At 45.1% G+C, this 21,137-nt stretch overlaps 1 protein-coding gene across 2 annotated transcripts in view; it reads left to right on the top strand.

The window, feature by feature from the left end:
- Window positions 1-21,137, top strand: part of CCDC113 (coiled-coil domain containing 113) — a 158,023-nt gene that overhangs the window by 92,545 nt on the left and 44,341 nt on the right. For both annotated transcript variants that reach the window (XM_029609252.1, XM_029609251.1), the window contains one exon: window positions 20,778-20,885. In XM_029609252.1, coding sequence (XP_029465112.1) covers window positions 20,778-20,885 — 108 coding nt within the window. The remainder of the gene's footprint in view (window positions 1-20,777; window positions 20,886-21,137) is intronic.

The raw sequence follows: 21,137 nt of genomic DNA, 5'->3' as shown, positions 1-21,137 counted from the left end.
CCATATCTTCTCTAAAGAGAAAGCTTCTGGTTTTATTAATTCTTTCTTTTTAGGTAATGTTAAAAGTACTTTCCTTTCTGTTGGAGGCTGTATCGTACAGCCTGCAGCGTCTCCCAGGCCGGTCTCTTCCACGGGGTGTGGCCTCTGCTGTTCCTCCCTGCCGCCTTCATCGCACAGCCACGATTCTCCGGCGGTTTCATTCTCACTTTCGTGGTTGGGATCCTTCCCGTTTGCTCCTCGCAGAGCTGCAGGGTTTCCTGGGGGCATCCGCGGTACCGGGGATAAAGTTGTCTGAAGCTCATGTGAGGAGGCGGTTTCCTCTTCCACCCGGTCTCCTCGCTGTGAGCTGTCCTCCGGCTTCTGCTCCCGTATTACGTGGGAGTCCATAGGTCCTTGAATCCGGCCCTCCAAATGTTCACACTGACTTTCTCTCTTGAGGCATTTTACTCAAAAATATGCGTTACTCCTTGGAGCCCTGGTTACCCACGTCTGGACCCGTCGGCCATCTTGGATCTCTCCAGCGCGCTACCTGAGTTAATACTGCGTTTTGCTGCACAAGTTCTCTTGAAAGTGTTCTGCAATTGCTGTTGCCCTATAGCAAGGATCTGGATCACTTGCTCCATCTTCCCTGCTTTCTGACCCAATTTCCCACTGCGTATCTCCCCCCCTTAGCCTGATGTAGCTTCAATTGGGAGAATGAAATTGGGAGGTACCAGGAGAAAGAGGAAAAAAAAACTTTTAGGGTTTTTTTTTTTTTACTGCTCAAGTTGTGGGCTTTGCCTGTGCTTCCTGTTTAGGCAAACGATCCCACTGCTGTCATCATATGTGATGCCAAGCAGTCAGGACTAGCCAGAGAACAGACTCCAGGCTGGACTCTGGTAACAATTGATATAAGCTTCTTTATTGTTAAGCAATAGTAAACAACACAAGTTAGCTGGTTTGTGCACTTCAACAAAATATTACAGTTCGTATTCTCAAGGCTTCTGTCTCATCCCTCTGGCTCTGGTCTCTTATCCCTGTTTGCAGTGATCCACCCTATCCCAGAATCCCTTGCTGGATTAGGACTTAAGGAGGACCGGTACAGATAACTGTACCCGGTCCTTTAAGGTGTTCTGAGGGAGTTCCTTATAGGCTCCCTCACAGAGTGGTTGGTGGTCTGTTATGAGTGTGAACTGTAATCTTAGCAGGTAATAGCGCAAAGCCTCTAAGGCCCATTTGACTGACAAGGCCTCCTTTTCAGTTGTTGAGTAACACCTCTCCCATGTCATTAGCTTCCGGCTAATAGAAGCCACAGGATATTCTTTGCCATCTTTCTCCTGGACTGTTCCCAAGCCTACTTCTGAGGCATCGGACTACATCATGAAGGGTTCAGTGAAGTCTGGACTTATTAGGACTGATTTGGAGCTTATCGCCTCTTTCAGAGCCCAGAAGGCCTTCTCTACTTCATCTGACCACTGGACTTTCTCTGGAGCCTCTCACAACAGCCTTGTGAGAGGCTCCACCTTCTCCATTTGGATAGGTTCCTAGAGGAAAAATCCATAAACTGCTATTAATAACTTGAGATTTATTTAATGTTTGAGTACTTGCCAGGTACTTGTGACTTGGATTGGTCACTGTTGGAAACAGGATACTGGGCTTGATGGACCCTTGGTCTGACCCAGTATGGCAATTCTTATGTTCTTAATTGAGGATAAACCTTTTATAGTACCCCATAAGGCCTAGGAATGTTCTCACGTTCACTTTTATTTGCAGGACTGGCACCCGGGTGATTACCTCGATCTTCCGGGTCTGCAGATGGTCCTTGCCATTTCCCAGGGCATAGCCAAGATATTGGACTTCTTGCTCTCCCAACAAGCACTTCTTGGAGTTAGCTGTTAGTCCTGCTTTCTTCAGACTGGTTAGCATGACTTGGAGTTGGCTTACATGTGTCTTCGTCAGCGGCTGCGTACCCATGATGTGGGTGGAGCAGGCAGTTGACCAAGTGTTGAAACATTGCGGGGGCACCATGGAGTCCAAAAGAGAGGACAGTGACCTGGAAAAGTCCACATGGAGTCAAGAATGTAGTCTTCAATACAACAGAGACATATAGATGCATATCTAAAAGAGATAACGCTTCCTTGCTTGACTGAGAAGGAGCGAGAATATATGGAAAAAGAAATCACACAAACGGAAATCATAGAGGCCATTAAGGGACTTAAGGCTAATAAGGCCTCAGGATTAGATGGCTACACCCAACAATTCTATAAACAATTTTCCTCAGCGCTTCTGAACCCCCTACAAGAGTTTTACAACCATTTAAGGGAAGGCCATCCCTTGGGGAAGGGGATGAATGTTGCAGGAATCACTATTTTGGGAAAACAGGGGAGGGATCTCACTAATTGTGGATCTTATCGGCCAATATCTCTCATTAATATTGACCTTAAAATCCTAGCTAAAATTTTGGCGACCCGTCTTAATCGGATAATGGGTAGGTTGGTACATATAGACCAGGCAGGTCTTATCCCTGGATGTATGGCCGCAGATAACTTACAAAAAATTGTAGATCTAATATGGAGGGTGAAAGAGCAAGTTATCCCAGCTGTTCTATTATCTATTGACGCAGAAAAGGCCTTCAACATGGTGCAATGGCTGTTTTTATTTAGCTAAGTTTTGGCCCCCATTTCCTAAATTGCCTGCAACAATTATACACTGATCCTATGGCCTGAGTGAAAGTGAACGGGATATATTCGGAGACATTTTCAATTAAGAGGGGGACAAGACAGGGCTGCCCCCTTTCTCCCTTATTATTCGCATTATTTTTAGAACTGCTAGCTACTAGAATTCGAAACAACCCTCAGGTCAAGGGCATAATGGTGGGAGACAGAGATTATAAAATGTCGATGTTTGCCGACGACATTTTGTTTACCTTAACAAATCCAGCTCAGGCCCTGGGGGAGACTCTGACGGAACTACAGAATTTTAGCAAGATATCAGGCTTTAAACTCAACGTAGAAAAATCTGAAATACTAAATGTATCTGTTCCTATTGCGGAACTTCCAAGCCTTCAGACATCATTTCAATTTCAATGGGCTCATAAGAAAATTAAATACCTAGGGGTCTATATTTAGTAATAACCCTGAGGAGCTTTACCACCTAAACTATCCACCACTTATACCTAAGATATTTTGAGATTTGGATCGCTGTCCGAATTATATCTTTCATGGTTTGGCAGGATCTCCTCAATAAAAATATATATATATATTTTTAAATTATTTCTTTATTAATTTTTCAACAAAAACTTACAAAGTATCCACTTTGAAACAGCAATATGGCATTACATAAAGCTGAAATAACTTCAGGAAAACAATATCATGTAATATATTCTCCAAATGTGACACCCATTAGACCTCTAAAATGGGGGGGGATGGGTAACTGCAAACTTAGGAGAAATTCAATAAGAAATTACATTTTAATAAAGGCATCCAAAACCATATATATTTCTCAAGGATCAGTTATGTTAATACTTAGTTGTTGTAAAGCTTTTTTCCCTTCTACAAAGCTTTTTAACTGTTCTTGTTGGTAAAAAAATATGTGTCCTCTTTGTAGTTCACGATGCATTTGCATGGGAAGCGCAAAAAGAATGACGCTCCCAAGGCTAGCACCTCAGATTTTAAGTTAAGAAATACCTTTCTTCTCTGTTGCGTAGTCTTAGTAACTTCAGGGTATATTCTCACAGTAGCTCCCATTAAACTTCTGTTGACCCTTTTAAAATAGGCCCGCATAATATTTCCTAGATTTTTTTCATTAAAAAAGGAGATTAGGAGCGTTGCTCTCTCCGCAACTTCATAAGCTGATGACTCTAAGAACTCCATCAAATTCTCTAGGACATTTGGGGTTATTATCTGTCTTTGCTGAGACTTGCGTAGAGGAAGGAAATATACTTTGTCCAGCGGTAGTATTTTTTCAGTGGTAATATCCAAAACTTTAGTGAAGTATCTTTTAATAGTCGGTCGAGGTAACTCTCCTACCACTCTGGGAAAGTTCAAAATCCTTAGGTTTAAATGCCTCATCGCATTCTCTAGATATTCAATTTTTCTATTTATAGCCCCAAAGTTCTGCACCATAGTTGATTGAACTGTTTTGACTTGTTTAATTTCTTCTTCCATTTTTTGAAAATTTTCTTTTGCTTCTTGCTTAGATTTCCCAAAATTTTCATTAAGCTTACACATCTGAGAGGATAAGACACTTATATTTGTAGAACATTCAGATAGAGACTTTGCGAGGGTTGATGTTAGAGACCACAAGGCCTCTAAAGTAACTACCTCCGGTTTTTCTACGTTTGTAACTTCGCTGGGTTTAATGGGGATAATGGAAGTCAGGTTCTCACCACTTCGGCTGTCTCGATTCCCCTCCAGTTCCAGCACAGAGCTTCCAGCGGCAATCTCTCAGAGTCCTTCGGATATCCGGGCGCCTTGCTCTCCCGACACTTCCCCCTCTGCTCGATCAGCACAGACACCCTCATTGAGGCTTCCGATCGGGTGAGGTGTCGAGACTTCGCGCTCGGAGGGAGGTAGTCTCTGATCCAACGGACTGAGAGAGAATATAATTCCAAGGTCGGGTCGTGGTCTCCCTCCATCGGCCCGACAGCCAGATCACTCGAGCCCACCTCTAATGGTTTGGCGGCGCATTGTGGGATGGTCTTCTGCCCCGGGGTACGTCGAGGGGTAAGTTCTCTGCTTCCCCTTTTGTTTAGGAGCCATATCGATCAGGAAATTTCAAGATAAAGGAAAATAACGCCAGAGCAGATTCACTGTGCTGCCGACTGTGACGCCATCTTGACTCCCAATAAAAATTTATTTATGTGCTTTTATATATGAATGAATATTAAAATGAATTTTAAAATGAATATTCTCCCACACCTGGGATATTTATTCCAATCACTACCCATACACATACCTTCTAAGATCCTCAAAAAATGGCAACAACGAATTTTCTCCTACATCTGGAGAAGACGGCCCCCTAGAGTATCACAGAAGATCATGTTTCGACCCAGGATTTTTATTTATTTATTTACTAGCTGTACCCGGCCACGCGTTGCTGTGGCTCAGTCTGGTTAAATGGAAAAGAAAGAAAAGAGAAAGCGCATGTTTCTAATATGTTTAATTTCACAATGCTTGTGAGTATACAATATTTTTTGTTGTTCCATTGTCTGTGCAGATATAGACGTTGTCTGGTTTGCCGACTCTAGAACACGCAACATATAATTGTCCATGTGAGAAGCAATCCGTGTCTAGATGTAAACCGCATAATTCTAGAATTGAAAAAGAATGAAAAAAGAAAAAAAAAAAACTATACTCAGTAAATGAACGGTATGGTAAACGACACAGCTCAATTCCAACGCAATGTCACACGAAATAATTAAATCAAAATGAAAATAAATAGAAATCTATGAAAATTCAATTTAACAATGCAATCGGAAACATTGAAATGGAATCGTAAAATATTTAGTACAAGCCGTTAAGCCCATTAAAACGGGCGAGATTTTTGTCCCCTCTCCTCCTACGTCTTTGCTCTGCTCTGCTCCTCCCCCCCCCCCCCCCCCCCAGCACCATGAAGGGCCAGAGGCGGCGGTGGTGGTAGGAGCTGCAGCGGTGGCCGAGGGGGGATCTCGCAAGGCGTAACGGTCCTGCCATCCCAACTCCCTCCCCCTTTCCCTGGTGGCGGAAGGACAGGCTCAGACCCCTTTCACTCTATCCTTACAGGCCCCAACTCCTTTGCTCTCCCATTCCCCTCTACACTCAACCCCTTCCACTGTAACCTATAAGTGGAGAGCTGGGAGGAGGGTAGAGACTTTCTCTCTCATACAGCCCCCTATATAGGCTTCCTCTCTCTCTCTCTCTTGCACATAAACTCTCCCTCTGTCCCTCACACACATACGCAATCCCTCACGTAGTCTCCCTCTCTCTTTGGTACTCACACTCGCCTTCAGCGCACATTAACACACTTCTCTCTCACACAGTTAAAACGGGCGATATTTTTGTCCCCTCTCCACCTAAATCTTTGCTCTGCACTTGCAAGAGCTTGCAAAGTTCCCACGCCTGTTGTGTCTGGGAGAGTGAGGAAAACACTCCGTCCCGTCCCCCCCCCCTTGCCAAAGGGCAGGCAGCAGGCACCACAACAGATTTGGGACACGTTGCCTAGTTTACTTTGCTCTTTCTGGGAGACCTGTGCCTTTAAGAAATCCGATCGGGGGCTTGAGAGGGAGGAGGGAGCAGGGCTCTGGCTTTCACTTTCATCACGGTGCTTTGCTGGGAGTGGGGGTGGAGCGATGCCCATGTAAACTCTTCCCGTGGTGGCTGAGACCCACGGGCGGCTTGACAGCACTGCCTCCCCCCCCCCCCCCCCCCACCCCCCCGCAGTTGCGGGATATTTGTTTGGCTTCTCCTTATCTGCGGGGGAGGAGGGCGAGCTGTTCTCTGTTCAGCTCTTTGCGCTTTGGCTGCTGCTATTAAGTTCACTGTGGGGCGGATTTTCAGACTCCGCGAATAGGCCTACTTTTGTTTGCGCTCCAGGCGCAAACGAAAGTATGCTGGATTTTAGTAGATACGCGCGGAGCCGCGCGTATCTGCTAAAAACCTGGATCGGCTCGCGCAAGGCTAACGATTTTGTATAGCCGGCGCGCGCCGAGCCGCGCAGCCTACCCCCGTTCCCTCCAAGGCCGCTCCGAAATCGGAGCGGCCTTGGAGGGAATCCTCTAACGCCCTCCCCTCACCTTCCCCTCCCTTCCTCTACCTAACCCACCCGCCCGGCCCTGTCTACACCCCCCCCCCTTACCTTTCTCCGGGGATTTACGCCTCCCGGAGGGAGAAGTAAATCCCCGCGCGCGAGCGGGCCTCCTGCGCGCTGGGCCGCGACCTGGGGGCGGGTACGCCCCCGTACCACCCCGGGCCATAGCCACGCCCCCGTACCCGCCCCCAAAACGCTGCCGACACGCCCCCGAAACGCCGCAACGACCGGGCCCGCCCCCGACACGCCCCCCTCGGAGAACCCCGGTACTTACGTGAGTCCCGGGGCTCTGCGCGCGCCGGTAGGCCTATGTAAAATAGGCTCACCGGCGCGCAGGGCCCTGCTCGCCTAAATCCGCCCGGTTTTGGGCGGATTTAGGCGAGCAGGGCTCTGAAAATCTGCCCCTTAGAGAATAGCCACTGCTATTAGCAATGGTAACATGGAATAGACTTAGTTTTTGGGTACTTGCCAGGTTCTTATGGCCTGGATTGGCCACTGTTGGAAACAGGATGCTGGGCTTGATGGATCCTTGGTCTGACCCAGTATGGCATTTTCTTATGTTCTTATCTCTTCACAGCCGCTTTCTACTGCATTTGCTCTGCTCTGGCCATCCCAACTCCCTCCCCCTTTCCCCGGCGGTGGACGGACTGGCTCGGCGACTCTTCTACCCTTTCCTCCTGTGTGTAACTGTCCGGCAGTCCCTACTCCCTTCCCCAGCGGCGGAGGAACGGGCTGAGCCATTTCTTGGAGCGGCGACTCGTCTGCCCTTTCCTTCTCCCCTCTGTGACACCTAGCACGTAGCGCAGAGCTCTATGGTCCGCACATGTGCGGTAGAGCTGCTCTCTTCTGCACATTTGCGGTCTGTCGGTCAGAGCCCATTTATATTGTAGATAGCGTGTGTTGCTTTTACGTCCAACAGATGGCGCTGTTTTTCCAAAAAAGCATGTTTTTACCTGTCACAGATGTGACATCTATATAATATAGGTATATAAAAACACGCATGTATTCGAATGCAACATTGTGTCAAAATTTCAAAGCAACCGGTGAAGAACGTTCGGAGATTTAAGATTTTGAACAAACGAACATTTACATTTTTATTTATATAGATTTAAGGATTTTTATATACCGACATACACTGTGAGTATCACATCGGTTCACATTGAAACATAAACTTAGCTTATTAGCACTTTACAGAGAACTCATCAAATATGAGAGAAGCAAGAACTAGTTAATGCAGATAACAAGAGCAAGTATTAAAATTTAAATGAATAACATGATCTTAGATTACAGCGTTTTTTCTAGAACTCTTTACAAGTAAGAATTATTAGAGGTTGGGGGGAAGGGGACAGAGGGGGGGAATGGAGGGTACAGCAAGATAATATCGGAAAGAAAGGGAGGTCTACTGGGGAGGGGGAGGGGAAATGGATAAAAGGTAAGGATGAGGAGGAAAAGAGGGGAGGATAAGAGGGGAGTTAGGAGTGCCCAAATTATGTTGGGATTTTATGGCATCCCAAATGCGGGCGGTCTTAGACTGGCACCGAATTGGTACCCAAAAGCAATGGAGTGCCATAGAACAGGCATTAATAGGCAAAATGCCCCTCAGGGCTCTCATATGGCAACCTAAGCGAACGTGGTTTGCTCTGAAATATGTTCCACTACCAGTTAAAACTACCTTAACGATATGGGAGACATGGAAGAACTCTCTGGTGGGAGATAGGCAGTACTTTTACAATTTCAGCTTTATCGCCAATGCTAAAGTATTTCCTGGGGGCCAAATGAAAATCTTTACTGCTTGGGACTCAAAAGATATTAGATGCTTGGGCAACCTGTGGCAACAGGGAGCACTGATTCCCTTCCATGTTTTACAGGAACAATATGATTTAGCCCCCTCTGAAGTATTTGCATATCTACAAATCAGACATTTTCACCAAACTGAAGGGATAGGTAGAGATCTGGAAATGGACAAAACACAACTGGAGAATTGGTGTGAACATGCGTACATTTTTATGAAAGTGATCTCACAGTTGTATAATTATGTCAATAAAGATTCCCCTGTTAAGCTGGCATTTATTAAAGCCTGGGAGGCAAGATATCGGCAAACCTTTATCCGAAGAGACCTGGGACTCCATATTTATAGCAACAAAGAGAGGGTCTCCTTATGTCACTTTGGCAGAGAATTGTTATAAAGTACACCGGTGGTATTACTCGCCAGACCGTCTACACAAAATTGCAGCCACAAATGATCCTCGATGTTGGAAGGGATGTGGCCAGACAGGCACTTTCTATCATATGTGGTGGTCCTGCCCTAGAGTATCATTATTCTGGGAATCTATTACACAAATTCTACAGCAAGTTCTAGAGGAAGCGCTCTTTTGAACTTACCTATTGACCTTACGCCAGCTAAAAGCAAACTTTCCCATATGATTATAATGGCTGCCTGCTGTGAGCTTGCTTTGCAGTGGAGATCTGTATATTTGCCCTCAATGGATTGCTTACGGACTAGACTATGCAAACTCTGGATGTTTTTAAAGGGCATTGCGCTCTCAAAAACTTCCAGCCATCGGAATCAACAGACATGGCAGCCCCTAGAGTGAAGGGCAGAGGGACTCGGAGATAGATGGCGTTGAGTAGTAATGATTATATTTATCTCTGTTTTTGCCCTCTCTTATTATCATATCCGAGGCTCTTATTGCAATGTTCATAATACATATCATATGCTTCCATGATTATCCATAATCTCCTGTTCCCCCCGTTATTATGGTTGGTTTTTATAGCTATCTGTATGTCTCTCTCTTATCTTCATCTTAAGTGACCCTATTGTTGAGATGCTGAACACCTCACATATGGGAGGGGGGAGGGAGGATTTAGAGATGTGATATATATTCTTGATTATCAGTTAATGCATTGTGAAATGTATAAAATATACTATGTTGCTGTAATGTATACAATGTTATTGTTATAGTGATGCAATAAACTATGAAAAAAAAGAATGTAGTCTTCTCCTTCTTTGTTGGCGTGAGAGGCACCTGCCAATACCCTTTTGTAAGGTCCAGAGTGAAGATGAACTGGGCTGATCCCAGACGCTCAATCAGTTCATCCACTACTGGCATCAGGTACGTGTCAAGTTTTGAGACCTCGTTGACCCTTTTAAATTCAATGCAGAACCTTATGCTCCCATCTGGCTTCGGCACCAATACTATGGGTGAGGACCAATCACTGTTAGACTCCTCTATAACCCTGAGCTATAGCATCTCCTTAACTTTGGTCTCAGTGCTGTGGCGCCTGGCCTCTGGAATCCGATAAGGTCATTGCTGTACCACAACTCCAGGAGATGTAATGAGGTCATGCTGGACCAGATGGGTGTGACCAGGCAGATTGAAGAAAATCTTTGTTTGTTCTACCAGTGGCTTTAAGTCTGTGCAGTGGACAGTTGCTTTCCGAAAGGAACTGGGGGTCGATCCTCTTCAGGTCTGACCTCTGGGCCAAACTCTCCTCCTTGTACCACTCAGCACTCCTGTATACCCCACTTCTTTAGGAGTTTGATGTGGTAGATTTGAGTTTTCTTTTGTTTATCTGGCTGGGCTATTTTGTAATCCACGGGCCCTGTTTTCTCCAAAACTTCATAGGGTCCTTGCTAATGAGCTAACAATTTGCTTTCTGAAGATGGGAGGAGGACAAGGACACTGTCTCTTGGCTGGAATACTCTTTAGACTGTGGGGCAATTTTATAACCTCGAGCTTAGGAAGTTTGAGCCTTCTCCAGGCATAGGTGGGCTACCTCCCCAGCCTATTTTAGGTGATCCAGCAGTCTGAGAATCTAGACAATGAGGTTCTGCCCAGGGTTCTCTTCATCTTCCTTTCATCTTCCCAAGTCTCTTGAGCTTATATCCAAGGTTTCTCTGTCTCCTCCCATACAGTAATTCAAAACAGTGTTTAGCCTCCTTCTCATAAGTTTACCAGAGAGGCTGCTTTGGGCTAAACCTTCAAGGAGCTTGTCCCCGGATCTACTAAACAGGTCGATCCAGTAAAGTTCAGTTGAAGATTTCTCGTCTGTAACGAGCTCGCTGCGCACAATTCGGACGCGTAAGGCAAACCAGCGATACAGTCTCCAGTTTTGCGCATCCTTACTGCTTCTTAAAACAGACGCGTAAGCCTTCCCGCACCCGGCATGTAAATGAACGAATTAGCTGTATAATGAAGGAATTAGCTATTCCCCTTCAATACCGTAACGCGCACTCAGGTTCTCTCATTAGTAACGCACTGTTTTGCCGCGGCCGTAACGTGTTAGTTTACCGCCTCCCCCTAGTAGGAGTTAGGACTGTGAGTCTAGTAACAAATCCATCGACACCGCTTAAGACACTCAAAAACAATAAAACACAATTTAAAAAAAAAGCGATACAGAGATGATCGAGAAAATGTAATGATGTGGGACACATAAAACCTGTCAGAAGAAAAAATAAAAAATTTTAAATACCTGTCGGAGGGCCGCGTGGGTCCAGGCGGCCGGCGTGGGTCCAGGCGGCGGGAGCCGGGTGGTCGCGTGTTAAATCTAGGCCGCGGGCAGGTGGGCGCCTGTTCCGGGCGGCGGCGGCAGCGGGGGGACACGCGTTAGTTCGAGACGGGCGGTGGGTGGTCGCGTGTTAAATCTAGGCCGGGTCCGCACAGGCGCACATTCACTGCCGGTGGGGGCTGCCGGGAGAGGCAGCCCCCACCGGCAGTGAATGAATTCATTCATCCAGGCGGAGGAGCCGGCTGCTTTCGCCACCGGCTCCTCCGCCTGGATGAATGAATGCGCGCCTGTGAGTGGTCGCACAGGCGCGCATTCATTCATTCACTGCCGGTGGGGGCTGCCGGGAGAGGCAGCCCCCACCGGCAGTGAATGAATTCATTCATCCAGGCGGAGGAGCCGGCTGCTTTCGCCATCGGCTCCTCCGCCTGGATGAATGAATGCGCGCCTGTGCGACCCCTGCAATTCGGCGCTCAAGGCGTGACGTCACGGCATGTGACTGCCTTGAGCGCTGAATCGCAGGGGTCGCACAGGCGCGCATTCATTCATTCACTGCCGGTGGGGGCTGCCGGGAGAGGCAGCCCCCACCGGCAGTGAATGAATTCATTCATCCAGGCGGAGGAGCCGGCTGCTTTCGCCACCGGCTCCTCTGCCTGGATGAATGAATGCGCGCCTGTGCGACCCCTGCAATTCGGCGCTCAAGGCGTGACGTCACGGCATGTGACTGCCTTGAGCGCTGAATCGCAGGGGTCGCACAGGCGCGCATTCATTCATTCACTGCCGGTGGGGGCTGCCGGGAGAGGCAGCCCCCACCGGCAGTGAATGTGCGCCTGTGCGGACCCGGCCTAGATTTAACACGCGACCACCCACCGCCCGTCTCGAACTAACGCGTGTCCCCCCGCTGCCGCCGCCGCCCGGAACAGGCGCCCACCCGCCCGCGGCCTAGATTTAACACGCGACCACCCGGCTCCCGCCGCCGCCGGCCGCCTGGACCCACGCGGCCGTCTGAAACTAACGCGCGTCCACCCCCCACCGCCCGGAACAGGCGCCCACCCGCCCGCGGCCTAGATTTAACACGCGACCACCGGCCCCCCCGGATCCCGCCGGCCGTCTGGACCCACGCGGCCCTCCGACAGGTATTTAAAAATTTTGATTTTTACACTTCCTGGTACCTGTCATTTCAAATGACAGGTACCAGCGCACCCAGGTTACTGTATAGGCGCTGTATTAAGCGCCTATACAGTAAAATGGGTTACGCGGCCATAACCCTTCCCTACCGCTTTAAAGCCGCGGCATGCATTTGCATGCGATTAGAGGAGAGTATCGGGGAGTTAGTGAAGAGAACTGTGCGTGCAGGGAGGAAGGGTGCGCCTGACACTACCGCACTGTTTTTACCGCGGCCTTACTGGATCGAGCCGAAAGTGTTTTAATATTCTTACCTGAATGTAATGTACAGAAAGAGATCTACTCAGAGCCCATTAAAGTAATGTAGATAAATTTATTTGGTAGACAGGAAGCAAAAAGGTTGCAATTAGTAAGCAGTATAAAAGTATAAAAGATTTTTAAAAAATGGTTTACAGCAAGCCCGTCTTTCTTCCCGGGGATACTGCTCTAACCTTCAGCACAGTGCTGAGAGGACAAGGGCAGTATTCCAATGCTAATTTTACAACATCAGCTCTTTATACCTTGAATTAAACAGGCATATTTCATTTTTCATTTCATTTTATTAAAATTTATTAATCACCTATCACAAAAAGGTCTAGGCGATTCACAGTAAAAACATACACAATGTAATAAATCATATACATTACCAACAATAAACATAACAATCAATGAATATGCCATTAGTCTCATAGAAACAATATTGTTGAAAACTTTGTTCAAAAATAGCCTAGACATTGCTTAATTAAAGCAGATCATATCCATCCAACACACAAATTTTCCACTGTAGCCTTTTGTTCTACTCCCTGCTTTCCAGCTTGAACTAGTCTGGTCCAGCTTCTCTTATCTACAGACTACAGCACTATTGTTTTGCTGTTAAGTTTTCAGTTTCTGGAAAATGCCAGAGTCCTAACTTTACTTTCTTACTATCAGAGGCTTAAACCTCAGACACCTATTTAGTCATTTATTCAGGCTATTATCCCAGTGCACTTATGTCCTCCATATAACCTTGGATTCCCATATGTTGTTTTATTTTTATTAATTTCATTGCTTAGTCCCTTCACTGGTCAGTATGGCAAAGCTGGCCAGGCTCTGCACCACATAGAACAGTAATATGGACTCTTACAGCACCATATGTTTCTACAAGGTGAAAACCCCAACCAGCTCTGTAGCACTTCGCCGATTGCGAACAGCACATAGGGTAGCATTGCGTCCAAATTCTTGCTGTCTTCATTCACAAATTTCCTCAACATTTAAGAACATAAGAAGAACATAAGAACATGCCATACTGGGACAGAGCAAGGGTCCATCAAGCCCAGCATCCTGTTTCAAACAGTGGCCAATCCAGACCATAAGAACCTGGCAAGTACCCAAAAATTAAGTCTATTCCATGTTACTGTTGCTAGTAATAGCAGTGGCTATTATCTAAGTTAACTTAATTAATAGCAGGTAATGGACTTCTCCAAGAACTTATCCAATCCTTTTTTAAACACAGCTACACTAACTGCACTAACCACATACTCCGGCAACAAATTCCAGAATTTAATTGTGCGTTGAGTGAAAAAGAACTTTCTCCGATTAGTTTTAAATGTGCCACATGCTAACTTCATGGAGTGCCCCCTAGTCTTTCTATTATCTGAAAGAGTAAATAACTGATTCACATTAACCCGTTCTAGACCTCTCATGATTTTAAACACCTCTATCTTATCCCCCCTCAGCCATCTCTTCTCCAAGCTGAAAAGTCCTAACCTCTTTAGTCTATCCTCATAGGGGAGCTGTTCCAGTCCCTTTATCATTTTGGTTGCCCTTCTCTGTACCTTCTCCATCGCAACTATATCTTTTTTTTTAGATGCGGCGACCAGAATTGTACACAGTATTCAAGGTGCAGTCTCACCATGGAGCGATACAGAGGCATTATGACATTTTCCGTTTTAATCACCATTCCCTTTCTAATAATTCCCAACATTCTGTTTGCTTTCTTGACTGCCGCAGCACACTGAACCGTTGATTTCAATATGTTATCCACTATGGCACCGAGATCTCTTTCTTGGGTAGTAGCCCTAATATGGAGCCCAACATTGTGAAACTATAGCATGGGTTATTTTTCCCTATATGCATCACCTTGCACTTATCCACATTAAATTTCATCTGCCATTTGGATACACAATTTTCCAGTCTCAGAAGATCTTCCTGCAATTCATCACAATCTGCTTGTGATTTAACTACTCTGAACAATTTTGTATCATCTGCAAATTTGATTACCTCACTCATCATATTTCTTTCCAGATCATTTATAAATATATTGAAAAGTAAGGGTCCCAATACAGATCCCTGAGGCACTCCACTGCCCACTCCCTTCCACTGAGAAAATTGTCTATTTAATCCTACTCTTTGTTTCCTGTCTTTTAGCCAGTATGTAATCCACAAAAGGACATTGCCATCTATCCCATGACTCTTTACTTTTCCTGGAAGTCTCTCATGAGAAACTTTGTCAAACGCTTTCTGAAAATCCAAATATACCACATCTACCGGTTCACCTTTATTCACATGTTTATTAACTCCTTCAAAAAAGTGAAGCAGATTTGTGAGGCAAGACTTGCCTTGGGTAAAGCCATGCTGACTTTGTTCCATTAAACCATGTCTTTTTATGTGTTCTGTGATTTTGATATTTAGAACACTTTCTACTATTTTTCCTGGCACTGTAGTCAGGCTAACTGGTCTGTTTCCCGGATTGCCCCTGGAGCCCTTTTTAAATACTGGGGTTACATTAGCCACCTTCCAGTCTTCAGGTACAATGGATGATTTTAATGATAGGTTACAAATTTTTACTAATAGGTCTGAAATTTCATTTTTTAGTTCCTTCAGAACCCTGGGGTGTATACCATCTGGTCCAGGTGATTTACTACTCTTCAATTTATCAATCATGCCTATCACATCTTCTAGGTTCACCGTGATTTGGTTCAGTCCATCTGAATTGTTACCCATGAAAACCCCCGTTCTTAAAAATTTACACTGGTTCCCCATTAAATTCAGAATCCTTCACAAAGTTTTAACGTTGATACATAAGACCATCCACTTGCATACCTCTCTCAACTTAAATATACCTCTCCGACTTCACACGTCCTCCAGACCAATAAGATCAACATATAAAGGTACCCTTTATGCACCTCCGGCCAAGTCCTCTCTTAGAAAACGCGCCCTCTCCACCGCTGGTCCTGCACAATGGAATGCACTACCACCGGCCCTCCGCCAAGAACCCTGCCATCGGACATTCAAGAAAAAGCTTAAGACGTGGCTCTTTAGCCAAGCATTTCCCTGAAGAACTGAAGCTAACCCCCAGACTCTATATGCCACCATTCACTTCCTAATTACAGTTTCAAACGCTCATTGCTCGATGTTCTTCTGTACGTAGGTTTGCCTCTATTCCCCCCCACCATTAATTTTCTTGACTACCCTTTCAGTTTTGAAGTTCTAATCCTGTTAATTTCACCCTGTTCGATGTATTTTCAACCTTGAGTTATATGTAAACCGGTGCGATATGTCTTTTCATGAGTATCAGTATAGAAAAGTTTATAAATAAATAAATAAATATAGGTATCTCCCCAACATCCTCTTCAGTAAATCTTAGAAATTAGACTACAGAGAGATTTTAAACTATTCAAAAAGAGTTTAAAAACCTGGCTTTTCAAGCAAGCATTTTACAAAGAGAGCAGTGAATAGTGGAATATGAAATCTGGCAGCAGAACATCAGAACGCAGCACTTTTCTGCTCAATAAGCATATTTTATTAAAACAAATCATACATCCCGATAGAGTTATATGAAATTAAAACTGTGAAATGTAGAAAAAGGACAAGATCTTTAACTATTTGCAAATAGTCTTTATTACGAAACTATGTTACCGGACCTTAATGGCACTTCCTATAGATAGTATTAACTTATACATTTTCCAAAGATGTATATATGTGCCTCACTGTTAAACGTTGTGATGCTATACTACTTAACGACGGTATAGAAAAGATTTTAAATAAATAAATAAACACTGAAACAAAAAAATAATTTAATCTTTCTGCGATGGCCTTTTCTTCTCTAATTGCCCCTTTAACCCCTCGATCATCTAATGGTCCAACTGACTCTCTCACAGGCTTTCTGCTTCGGATATATTTTAAAAAGTTTTTACTGTTAGTTTTTGCCTCTACGGCCAACTTCTTTTTAAATTCTCTCTTAGCCTGTCTTATCAATGTTTGAGCATCTGATTGAAGCTGTCAACGAAGTCATCGGTACACAGCAAGGTGCAGAGCTGTTTCTTACCTTGAGCATGAATAGGGGTCCCTGATCTGTCAGGACCTCCTTGGGTAGCCCAAGTCATGAGAAAACCTCCATTAGGGTGGTTGCCACTGTTGGGGTCTTCATATTCCATAGTGGCACTACCTCTTGATATCTTGTGGCATAGTCCAGAATGACGAGGATGTACTTATTTCCTTGAGTAGATCTATCAAGTGGCCCCACAAGGTCCATGCCAAACCTTTCAAAAGGTGTTTTGATTATGGGCATGGGGATGAGAAGTGCCGCCCATATGCCATAAGGCTGTGTGAGTTGGCAGGTAGGGCAGGGCCGGCAATAAAACTGGACTGTTTATGTAGGCCTGGAAAGTAAAATTGTGCCAGTATTTTCTCCTGGGTCTTTTCCTCCCCCAGGTGACCTCCTAGAAAATAGCTATGGTCTAGTTGCATGACTGGGCAATACAGTTTGGGAACTAGGAGTTGTTTTGTTAATTCCCCCTCCACATTTTCCTTTCATCACAAAATAAAGAGGAATAGGCTCTGTAACTTGTGTCTCAGGGACTAGCTTTCCATCCACCCTCTCTGTATATGCTCCTGGGCCCACTTAAAGGACTCGTCCTCCCACTAGGCCCCCCCTTTTCCCGCTCAGAGGGGCCAGTTAAGACATTCTGGGTGGGTTGCTGTTCTTCCCTTGACTCTGATCCTGTTTCTTTGGCTGCCTCTAAATTAGCAGCATAACTGTATTTGTCCTGTCAGCATTTGCTCTGGACTTAGGAATCTTAGAGTCTTTATGATACATATCCTGAAACTCCAATTCTTCATTGTTGTGGCTAGATAAGCCTGTTGTGAGCTGGTTCCAGAGGCCCTTGAAGTTTGCACAGTCCTGTGCTATCACCACAGGGTAAGGTAGCCAAGGAAGAACTCCTACCTCAATTTTGTCTTGGCTGACTGGGGTTTTTAGTTGTACCTAGCTTGTTGGATACTGCCATTGGTCTCTGTGGAGGCATGTCAGGGTCACTACTCTGTCATAGTCAATCTGGACTCGCTTCACCATGTCTCTTCATATGAGTGTTTTAATACTCCCAGAGTCCACCAGTGTCTGGGTTGGAACTCCATCCAGCTCCACAACAATCACAAAAGTAGAGACTCCCTGGCTGGGACATCCACAAAATTATAAAAGGTGTGGGGCCATGGCATTAATATCCGTGGGTTCACCTTTCCTGTGGGGACAGTCTCTGGCAAAATGGCTTCTTTCTCTGTAGTTTAAACATGGCAACCCAGCTGAAGTTTACGGTTGAGTTGTAATGTCCAGCTGGGTCTGTGCCACTGATTGTCAGGGGCTCTGGCTCTTAGGACTCTGTTGAGCTTGCCTGGGTCAAGAGGCTTCTCTGGGAACTGCGGTGCCTTGGGCATGGTCTGGGCCAATAATATGCCTCTGCCACTTTCAGCGCCTTTTCCAGTGTAAGGTTTGGGTGTCGGCAGACCTATTGTCACATAAGACATTTCAGGCTGTCTAGGAACTGTTCTAGCAGAACCACTTTGGCAACTTCCACTCCAGACTTCCCTTCTGGGTGTAGCCACTTCCAAGCGACATCCTTGAGTCTGTGGAACAGGTTTCTGGGGTTTTCACCGCTCTGAAGAACTCCCTGCCGAAACCACTGTCAGTAGGTTTCTGGGATGAGTCCCACTCTCTCCAAAATGGCAGCTTTGACTTCCTGGTATGTGGCCCTCCCTTCTGGTTTGGTGGTTTGGAAGGCATCTTGACTACTCCCGGTGAGTAGATTCCCTAGTCAGGTAGCCTATCTGTTCTCTGGCCAGCCTGCCAATTGTGCTGTGCATTCTAAGTTTTTTAGGAAACCATCAAGGTCGTCCCCTGGTGTCATCTTAAGTAGTGATGGTACACAGGAGCTGGCCTGGTTACCATGGTTTGCAGAGCTTGTGCTATCTGGGTTACTACAGTTTGCACAGCTTGTGCTATCTACTTCATCACCTGCTTTTGTAATGCCTACTGCTGATCAATTTGGGTTTGCAGGGCATTCTGCAGTAGCTGCTGCCCTGTAGCAAGGACCTGGATCATTTGCTCCATCTCTGCTTCTTTCTGGGCTGCCTCCCAATTTGGGTTACACTCTGGGGAAAGGAGAGGGGAAAAAACCACAAAAAAAATCCTTGCTGGCCTGTCCAACCCTTACTTACTGCTTGACCCCTGACTACACAGGTGGGGCTAGCCCCCTTGGCCTGTTGTGCAAAGGCTGGGTGAGTGGAACTGGGAAGCCCCAGGAAAAAGAGAAAAAAAAACTCTGCAGGGTTTTTTTACCTGCTGCTGCAGCTGAAGGCTCCTTCCTGTGCTTCCCACTTAGGCAAGTTATCCTACTGTTGCTACCATATGTGGTAACTTGGGTGATGGCAGCTTGGAAACAGCCAGAAAGAATAAGGAGGCAAACTCTGGCTATTTCCCTTTTGTGCAATTTATTTACACTGAAAAAATGAAGAGCAAAGCAAAACAAACAAATGGTGCAGCTCATCTTAACTTCAGGTACCACACAATCTTTAAACATAAGCAGGTTTTCTCATACAATGGCTTCCTGCCTGCTCCCCGGGGCCTGCTTAACCCTTCTAAGCCCTGAGATCTCATACTCTGGTGAAGGGCTCTTCCCTTCACCCAGGATTCCCTGTGGTCTGAATCTTAAGAAGGACCGGGCAAGACAGCTGTGCCCAGTCCCTTAAAGTAATCTCAGGGAGTTTCCTATAGACTCCCTCACAAGCTACTCTTCAACTATATATGGCACAATACATGTGTAACTCCTTGCAAAAGCTGCAGGACATGACCCAGCAGCTCCCTTTAGACTCTGAATTGCTCAGGAAGCATAAGAATGTGGGAAACACCTAATTAGGTCATTTTAAGATACATCTTCCATGACATCGACAATAGCCATTGGAGCCAGAAGGATAGTATTACTCTGAGCTGCACAAAGATATTCACAGAAAGATAGCTGATACTGCATGCACAGGGGATAAAACTCTTTGGAGAGAAAGTAAAAGAGACAGTGGCTCTAACTAAAGGTATAGCTAGATTTTTGGTTTTCAGAATATAATGTGTGAGGATTGAAGTTATAATCTATGCAGGTTATTTTCGGACTACACACAAAACGCGCCCCTGGGAATGCCTTCTCTAAATGTAAGCATTATGGAACACAGCACGTGCTTTTAGCCCTCACTGGGGGTGGGTTCATTTCAGGCAGCCCGATTACCAATATACATGCCTTTGAAACCTTTCCTCTAAAAGCACATGTTTGCACTTCCAACACAACAGACTATTTAAAAACTGCCCTTTTGCCTGTGGTTCATAAATTAAAACATTTTCAAGCCAAAATTAAATGATGGCTTTTAAGTTCTTACAGGGGATACTGTTTGCCCACCAAACATAACTTTTGTTAAAGGAAAATGAACAGAGTAATTGTGTACAGTTGATAGCTTCATTAGGAAAGCAAATATTTTCATGTGTAAAATCTGGGGACTACGGAAGTCTTTCTCTTTGTCAGATACATTGGTCATGGAAGGAATGCTTATGTGTCTGAAACTTGCAATAACCAATTTTCTCTGTTTGGAAAGTATATATTTTTTGGCTTGTAGAGGTAGTACAGTGCAAGTTATGAGGCTGCTAAATCTTTTGTCTAATTTAAGTAATAGTGGAGATCAGGCAGTGTCCTGCCTGTGGTCTGACTTGAAGTAACATCAGAGAATGAGAAGATACTTATCGGTCTCGTATCTGAATCAGAGCTTGCAATGTCTTCATGCAAAAGATTTGGTTTTAAATACTAACCACAGCCTCTCTCCAGCTTGCATTTTGCTTTGTACCAATTTATGCATTAGTAATAGCATTTTGTGAATCTGAGTCTCTGTACCTCTTCTCTGCTGATGTTTGCCCCCCTTTTTAATTTTATTCTTTTTCTTTTTCTTCTCATTTTTGTTTTCCTTCTTCTCTCAATGCTATGAGGTTGAATTCTCCCTGGATGTCTGCCTTGTATATGTCTTTTATTAGGACACTTATTTTTGTCTTATTTCAGGAAAAACTTCAGAACATGACACTGGGATCAAACTGTCTGGCTAAGGAAATCTCTCTAAGGCAAGAGATGCTGCAGAAAATTGAAGGAGAGACTGAACTAGTAGAAGAGGTATGAGTGGCGTGCCATGACTTCAGTGATTTTTTTGCAGTCATTCTTTATATTTTTTTTAAATAATCCATTCAAGCAAAATATCAACATTTAGCAGTTCTTTTTTAGTTTCACCTGGCTTCCCCAGGAAAAATACAGAGCTGGTTTCTGAAAAGTAGAAAATGTGCACTCTCATGCCACACCTGCAGTGCAAGTAACCCTGTATGCATGTTGCTGTCATGTAGTTATGTCCATACTTTTCTATGCCAGCAC

The sequence above is a fragment of the Rhinatrema bivittatum genome, chromosome 7 (genome assembly GCF_901001135.1).
Source record: "Rhinatrema bivittatum chromosome 7, aRhiBiv1.1, whole genome shotgun sequence".
NCBI lineage: Eukaryota > Metazoa > Chordata > Amphibia > Gymnophiona > Rhinatrematidae > Rhinatrema > Rhinatrema bivittatum.
This window is presented reverse-complemented; position numbering and strand designations above follow the sequence as displayed.